The sequence below is a fragment of the Varanus komodoensis genome, unplaced genomic scaffold (assembly GCF_004798865.1).
Source record: "Varanus komodoensis strain SLA01 unplaced genomic scaffold, ASM479886v1 scaffold8, whole genome shotgun sequence".
NCBI classification, from domain to species: Eukaryota; Metazoa; Chordata; class Lepidosauria; order Squamata; family Varanidae; genus Varanus; species Varanus komodoensis.
The window spans coordinates 21044319-21052624 of NW_025336481.1; the positions used below are offsets into that span (position 1 = coordinate 21044319).

The 8306-nt window shown below is 42.9% G+C and overlaps 1 protein-coding gene across 2 annotated transcripts; it reads left to right on the plus strand.

Moving 5' to 3' along the window:
• Nucleotides 1-429: 429 nt before the first annotated feature.
• On the plus strand, nucleotides 430-8032 carry TMEM140 (transmembrane protein 140). Of its 2 annotated transcripts, none has more exons than XM_044455358.1 (2): nucleotides 430-871; nucleotides 6097-8032. In XM_044455358.1, the coding sequence occupies exon 2, from the start codon at nucleotides 6112-6114 to the stop codon at nucleotides 6727-6729; it is 618 nt and encodes a 205-aa protein (XP_044311293.1). In that variant the 5' UTR covers nucleotides 430-871; nucleotides 6097-6111; the 3' UTR covers nucleotides 6730-8032. The 2 variants fall into 2 exon arrangements, with proteins under 2 accessions (XP_044311293.1, XP_044311292.1); XM_044455357.1 differs by lacking the exon at nucleotides 430-871 and adding an exon at nucleotides 4261-4322.
• Nucleotides 8033-8306: the final 274 nt, after the last annotated feature.

The following is an 8306-nucleotide window of genomic DNA, read 5'->3' on the forward strand; positions in this document are numbered from 1 at the left end:
GCTGGCAGCACAATAACAAGAGCCCTGAAACCTTTTTAAATGTAAGCATCTTTACATTCCATTTCAGTAGATGTACATGGAAGTACAAGCATACTTAATTCACAAGCTGCTTGTGCATCTTTGTAGCTGGGTTTGTACTCTGTTTCCTGGCAGACTTCCTATAGTCTTTATGTTTAAAGGGGGGTATTATAAGCCCTGATTCATCAGGTGAGCCATTTCAGCTATTACCATTTCTGTGCTTGAGAAAAGAGTTACATACTATATATGCTATCTACCTGTAGCATAGCTTGACATTTTTGTTTTTAAGCTCAAGAATTCTGTCTAGGAGAAGAGGAAGTATTTTCTTTCAACCCGTTTACCTTAAAAGGAGCATTCATTAGTCATCCCTGACTAGAATCTTTGAGCATTGGTAAATAAGAGGCAGCCAGCACAGAAAGCAAAACCGCGGACACGAGGGGAGTAAAAGTTTTGTTTACCGCAACTTTGAAAGAATATGTTTATATTTTTATTATATTTACGTTATTGTGTGAACGACCCTGAGAGTGTATTTTTGAGTTGAGCGACCCTGTGTGGCTTTTAAAGGCAGCATACAAATACGGAAAATACATAAACAAGAGGTAAGAAGACACCTTCTTATACTAGGTAGGATCCATTAAGTTCCTTAACTGGGGGAGGCGTGTGTGCAATCACGCCTGACACAGCGGATGCAGCTGCCGGCGCGTCACTTTCTGAAAACGAAAACGAAATCGGCTGAGCGTGCAGCACGTGACGCTGAAACAGAACTTTCTAAACAAGTAATACCAGAAGGTGTTTGATCGCCGAAGAGGATCAAGACTTTGGTGAGACCCAGCGCCATCGTCGAAGTTAGCAAGTAACTATTTTCCTTTATTCCCTCTATCTTAAAGCGTCCGTGCGCTTCTGTTTATCTAAAAAGGCTCGGAGACTTTAAAAAGACTTTAAAAATAGGGTTGGGGAGGCGCAAGATCCTTGTTTCTTTACAGCCTACTTTTGCTATGGTTTTGTACCGGGACAGCTCGAGAGGTTCTTCTCATTCGGTTAGCACTAAACAGGCTCAGCAGCCTCTCTCCTCCCGTTTATCTCCTTGTCCGATCTGCAGAGTTTCTGCACCGCTTTGGGGAAAAAAGTGTGCGTGATGAATTCGCTCAGTTTGTGCAACATGGGTGGAACGGAAGGCAGGCTTCAGAGCTCGACGTGACACAGGAAAAGAATAACAATATAGATGTAAATAAATCGAAGCCCAGCACATCAGAATTTTTCCTCATAATTCGTAAGCCATTTGAAAGAGGCGTTGTCAGTATCTTGAAAGCCTGCAGGCAGACACTGATTCCAAAGTGAGTTTGGAAGAGGTTTGAACACACCTTCGCGGTTTCCACGGCATTTTCCCCACCACATCCACAAATTAAGTACTAGGATTAAAACCGGAGTGCGGGCGGGGTCCAGCCACCATACGGGATCTGGCCACCATTCAGTCGTGGTTCGGGTTCACTTGCTGGGGCAAGACGGGCAAGGTAGCATAGGGCTAACCGCCGCCGTAAGTCCCAAGGACGCAGTTGCAAAACCTTGCGTTAGCCCCCAAACCGCTTCCCCCCAGCGACTGTCGGATTGAGTCCTCCTTGCTCGGAGCTCCTTTCGCTTCTTTGTGCTTCCCCCTAAACGCTTTAGGCAAAATCTGCTGATTAAAGAGGGAACCTGGGCTGGGTTGCGTGTCTGCTTTTCTTTCGCCCTCTCATCTCAGTCACGCTTTCACTTTCCCATATTGTGTTTCTCCTCTCCCCATTTCGCCCTAGTTTCTTTCTTGTCCTCCGTTTTCCTGTAAACCTGCTGCGTATTTTCTCCTATGCTTCAGTCTATCCCAAACGTTGCCTCCGGATTCCGTCTAAGCTCTCCTTACCAACCTCGCTCACGCACGGCGCTGTTCCTCCCCCACCTCCCCCGGGCGTACTATTGTTCTCCTTCCTGTTTATCCTCGCCTGCGCCTTCTTTCTCCTCCCCTAATGCCAATCGTCCCTTGCTGAGCTCTCTCTTAGCAACATGAGGGTTGTCACGTATCTCCTGACTGCGCTTTGCCATAGATAAATCCGAATAAAGGCTGGCGTTTATATTTTCAAAGAGAGCGCACCCCTGTTCCTTTGTCACTCGGATTCGTTTTGCACCAAGTAGGTGTTCTTGGCACACATTTTTTCTTATAGCTAGTAAAAGGGCAAGCGAAATCCTGGAAATAAGGTCAAAAATGAAAAGTGCACTGCCACTTAAACGCTATGAAATTGCATAGATTTTATAGTAGGCCCAGGACAGAGAAATTACTTTTTCCCTTCTTCCTATGAAATGGTGGTATCAAAGGGTGGTAATCAAGCCTCAAACATTATTTTGGTAGAAATCCTATGTAAATCGATAAAGCCACCAATATTGGGTTATTAATTAATAGAGCCATTTATTTTCTTTGGCTCAGGGCTGGAGACCTTAACTGGGTGCCCATGGGTGCCAGTGCACTCGCAGACATTTCTCTTGGCACGCATCAGACTCCCTGTCCCTCCTAACTTTTTTATTTTTATTAAGTTTCTTTTAAAAAAAAATAAAAGCTAACTGATTGAGTGGGTTGCTACAAAAGGAAGTGGTGTCTTCCAGAAACCTCTTTATTTGTGTTCAGAGGTGTAGTTTTATGTTTTAGGACTCAGGCCCAGCCTCTGCCTTGTATTTAAATACTGGGCAAGTGACATGTCTTCTAGTCTCATCAGTTTGCCTTCTGGTTAATTAGTTAATAATAATTGTGACTGGCCATGCCTACCAGGGTGGCCATTTTATGACTAGTTAATCTCTTCCTTAACAGCAGCCATTTTGAAGACAGACTTTCCCAACATTCCAAATGTGTCCACTACCCAAAAGAATGTGGGAACTCCTGGTCCAGGGTGATGAGCTTGTGTGTTTTTCAAAACCTGTGCAAGTGTACACACATGAGAAACACCCTGTTGGATCAGATTTAGGATTCCTTCAGTCTAGAATCCATTTTTCCAGCACTGGCCAATTCAGTTGCATGAAAACAACAGTTCTTCCCTGTGGTGTTGCCTCTAGATCTGGAAGTAAGATACCTACTGTCTCTGAACATAGAGGTTTTATTTAGCAGTGTTAGAACAATTGATAGGCCTAGTCTTTTGGAGAATTAATCCTTTTAGCCCAGTTCCAAGCTGCAGGTATCCAGCAAAGGCTTGTTGTTAGTCTTGAAGCCATGTCCAACCCATCGCGACCCCATGGACAACATTCCTCCAGGCCTTCCTGTCCTCCACCATCCCGGGGAGTCCACTTAAGCTCACACCAACTGCTTCAATGACTCCATCTAGCCACCTCATTCTCTGCCGTCCCCTTCTTCTTTTGCCCTCAATTGTTCCCAGCATTAGGGTCTTCTCGAGTGAGTCCTTCCTTCTCATTAGGTGGCCAAAGTATTTGAGTTCAGCAAAGGCTACATGCTTTGAAAGTCCCAAAGAATCAACCATAATCCTAAATCTTCAGTTATTTCAACTGAAGAATCAACCACAATCCTAAATCTTTCAGGAAAACCAATAAAACATCAAATTGCTTGACTTTGTCTGGACTATACCCCAAGTTTAATTTCAGAATAAACCTACCTTACAGGGTGGGGTGGGGGATCTAAAGGTGCTTATCTGAAGTCATGCAGGATGCAAGCTGGAAAGGTGAAAGGGGTTCCTTCCTTGCATAAGCTGTTTCTTTCCTAGTGATATCAGTGGGAAGAAAATTAACTATGCCAGCTCCAGGGCTAGTGTACATTTCTTCCCATCCCTAGTTCTGGGGTCACCTTTTTGCTTTCTACTTGAGTGTTAAACGTTGGAGTAGTACTATGTATAAACCTTTCCACAAACTCACAGAGGAGGCTGAAGCATCAGATTTTCCTCTCCAAGGACATTTTTTTGGCTCTCACATGGAGAGATCCATGGAATCATTTGACTCCAGCAGTCATATGCTTGCTGCTTCTGTGAAATAAAATATGTTCCTTTCTAGTCTATGCCATTAATATATATGAGTGTAGGGCAGTTGAAGTTTAGAACTTTGCATGTTGCCAAATCCAGATAATCAACCTATACTTTAACCCAATCATGAAATCTGCTATTCATAGGTGCCAAAACAGTCGTCATCTGGATGTACTGAATGAATCTCAACATACATTAAACTGGTTTAATGTATCTCAACATGTATCTCAAAATGTATCTCAACATACATTAAAAGATCATACTTTTTCATGATCTGCACATTGCTGTGTGTTGCTTAGAACAAGTATCTTTCTGCTAGTGGTATCTGCCATTTTTCCCTTTCCCCCACTCCACCCATGCCTAGCAATTTTACCATCTTGGATATTCTTACACAGCTTGATGTTGTAATTTATAGACGCTGAAGGCCTTTAATTCAAGGGATAGGTAGGAAACGAAAATGTCAAGTAGCATCACAGTGACAGGTGATGTGGTATCAATCAGAATTAAAACCAAAGGGCTTTTGTAGGAAGTTTTTAAAAAGCATACACGTTTTGATGTCTCAGAACAAGAAAAGCTGGATAAAAATCTCTGTCTAGGTACTGTACACAATGAGATGGAATAGAGTTTGCTAGACTCCATGATAACCTAATACTTGCTTGTTCAGTAATCGCAAATGAGGCCAGCTCTACCAATAGGCAGCATAAAAACCAGCTGAAGCAGTTTATTTTGGATTATGTCAAAGATAATAAAAAAAAAATTGGGTCATTGTTGAAACATAGGTTATCATGTTCAGACCCAACCAAGATGATGAACAACCCACAGTTTACAACCCAGCAGCAAAACATGGGGTTCTCTTCATGACTTGTTAATACATCTGGGTTCAGACAACATAATAACCCAAGGTCCAGCAACAACCCGTGATTCAACACATTCAAATGTTGAATGTGGAGTTACTGTTTTTCCTGAACCATTAGGGGTATAATCCCGTGACCTGCTGGGATTCCTAAAGGCTGAGCCCCCACCCTGCCCCTGCCACAGCTGGTCCAGGAAAAAAACCATCAGCTTCTTCTCCAGGGATGCAGCTGGGCCTCAGAGAAGATGAAAAGGGGCAGGAGGCTGGGGCTATTGCTGGATGCCAGCTCCTATGGTGCCCCAGTTCCTTTCCTCCCTAGCACTATATCTGAATAGCCAGAAATGGCCAGCTAGAGTAAATACACGGGGTGAAATGCAGCAGCAGAGATTGCCATTGCCGTGCCTTGCTCTGAGCATTGAATTCATATCAACCTCTGAGTTCTGGCGCTAAGGTGCACTGGATTGTGCTCCTGAGTATCTTGTGGGTTGTGTGTCTTGGGCTAACCCTGGCTCTGAAAAAGTCAGAAAAAGCTTTCTTTGTGCATACTGAATCCATTTCAACAATGAAAGATTTATCTAAGTGTTGGAACTATCAATGGAGGAGCTTTTAAGGACTTAAGTTTAAGAGAAAGGAATTTTCTTGAATCTTTTATAGCATACTGCATGATTTAGAGGAAATAACTCATTTAAAATACATACATACATACATACATACATACATAGGGACTAATTCTAATCCTAGCTGTCTCTTATGAGATGTTAGGCTGTTGGACTTAATGGAGCTTAGGTGTAGGTGAATGTGTGTAGAATTGTCCTCCAGGACCCTTTCACATGCTGATTGCCTTCCTGATGCTTAGGAGCTACACATCGATCCTCAAGGTCATGCTTCTGTTTATAGGACAGAGCCTCTCCGCTTGCTGCTGCCACCACTGTTGTCATAATCTTTATGAGACTTGCAGCGAGCCCAGGGGGTAGTAGCTACTCCCAGTTCAGGCAACACTGAATAAAACAGTTGATCCAGACTCTGCCAGACATCATCAGGCAATAACATTATTATAGTTACATATAGTCTCTTCTCACATATCTCTGCTGTTTGTTCTTGCAACAATAGTTTTGACCAAGAGAGGGACTGAGGAAAGTCACCCAGGAAGTTTGTGGCTAAGGTTCTCAGCCACAAACCCCTGAAAGCTGTCAATGGCTTGACCCTTGGAAGCTGTCAATGACTGTTGCCTTCTCTTGCCAGGTATTCAGGAGGAAAATGCAGCTGAAGTTCGAAACAGCCATTGCTAAGCCCAGCACAGCCCAGGGTTGGTGGCAGAGATGCAGCCCGTGCCTGTGGTGCCTGAGTAATCTCTCCCTGGCAATTGGTTACATTGCTTTGCTGTTTTATTCCCTCGTCTGGGGAGCTGGGGATATTGTGAATCTTCCCACGAAAAGAATTGGCTTCTACAACTTCTGTCTGTGGGACCAGGAAACAGAAAAACTGCACTGTCTCAAGCCCAAGGAGTTGGAGAAGATGGGTATCAGCTTGAACGTGTTGGTGTTATCACGGTTCTTTGTGTATACCATGCCAGTCTTGGGCCTGTTTGTGGGCACTATGGTCTTGCAGGCCTTGTGCCTTAAAGACAGAGCTGTGTGGAAACTGGCCGGTTTTGTTTTGTTAATCTGTGATTTGATTTTGCCTGTTGGTCTGGCTTTGTTTTTATTCCACCTTCAGCAGTGGATTCATTTCTCAGAATTTGGTGAGGTTTTTACAATGCTATTGGGGGCTCATATTTTACTCTTGTTCCATGTGATCATTATTGCTGTATATCTTGCATATTTCAAAGAAACTCTTCCCAGAAGACAATTATATTCTGAAAGGAGCATCCCATAAGAACATGAAGTATCTACTTGCCTATCAAATACTGGGGTGGGATGAAAAGTTAAGTGTATAGCAATCACTCTCCTTTTCCAGATAGAGGGTGAGTTGAATACAGGCATTATTATCCCGTGAGTATACTAGGTAAAGGGGTGATATTCCTTCCCAGCACACTGATGCATTTGTTTCCGCCTCAGTTTTAAATGCCAGGGACCGGATTGCTTCCTTGATGCCTTCAGAATGGTTGCAGCCTTTTAGGCTGTTTCAACAGCAGCTGACTTAGGTACTTGTCAGAGCTGAAACTTTTTGGTGTCTAAACTAGCAATGCCTGCACCACTTCCTGCACCAAGTTCTAAATGGAAGATAAACTATGACTGCAACTACTTTTCGGGTCACCTGCTTTGTGAAGAGAGATTTCACAGTTGTACTGAGAAATACAGAATGTAAGATGCAACGGGTGCCTCACACGCTGACTCTGAAGAAACTTGTGCCATTAATTTTCCTCTCCTTTAAGGAGGAGACCTATATACTGCTTGGAAAAAGCAATCTTTTGTTCTACTACTGCTGTGCTAATATTATACAACATTTATTTTTTTCAATGAGTCCTAGCGTAGGAAGACTGTTCTTTTACAACTTTTATTGAACAAGAAATTGCAATAATTCCTACTTTCCAATATGCTATGATGGTATGATTTTGTTAGTCTCTGAATTTTAATGAAAGTTAGGTTAAAAAGTGGTGCCAATTCTACTGGAATTTCTGCTCAAGAACTGCTGCTGCTAACCCATCTATTCACACGACAGACCAGAGGATTTTGGAAGCAGAAGCAAGCCCATTCCAAGCCAAAAGGGATCATAAGCTCCAAAAACAAGCTTAACTAGATGCAGAGGCAGACTGGGCTGTTCCCTTTTGTGTACCAGCCCGGTGTCCTCCAGTGGTAGTAGACTGCACCACCAGAATTTGTAGCCACCTTGGATAATCATACACATTATTAAAAGCAGAAGACTGCTTTACATTCAATTCTTATACAGTGTGTCTTAGTCAACGGTATTCTCCAGACATCCAGCTGGTATGACTGCAGTGTCAATACTCTGGTGTCTGATAACAGTGGTAGCATAAGTTATATTCCAGCATGTACTTGTTACTCCATGAAAGAAGGAGGCTTTTCATAGACCATAATTACTAAGTGTGACTAAAATTACGAACTTTTTTGGAAAGCTTAAGAAAGCTACCTGAAAATTGCTGGATCTGCTTTTTCAACCATCTTTCTGCTGGAGACCAATCACTTTTTCATTAAAATTAAAGTGTTATTAATCATTACCAAATGTGTCAGACTTGGCTTATCTAAGACCACATTGTGCATCCTGCCCCACACTGTTGCTCTATTGATGTGCTAGATTACATTCAACACAAACTTGGGCCAGCAGGACCAGAGATATGTTGTAGTGTAAAAACACCCAGAGGGCACCACACTGAGGGAGACTGACCTAGACTGACCTAGTGCATTCATGATTCAGTTGCCATTTACTTTCTAGCTTTCATTTCTAATGTAAATTATGCAGCTTTGTGATGTTCTGAAAACTGGTAACAGAGC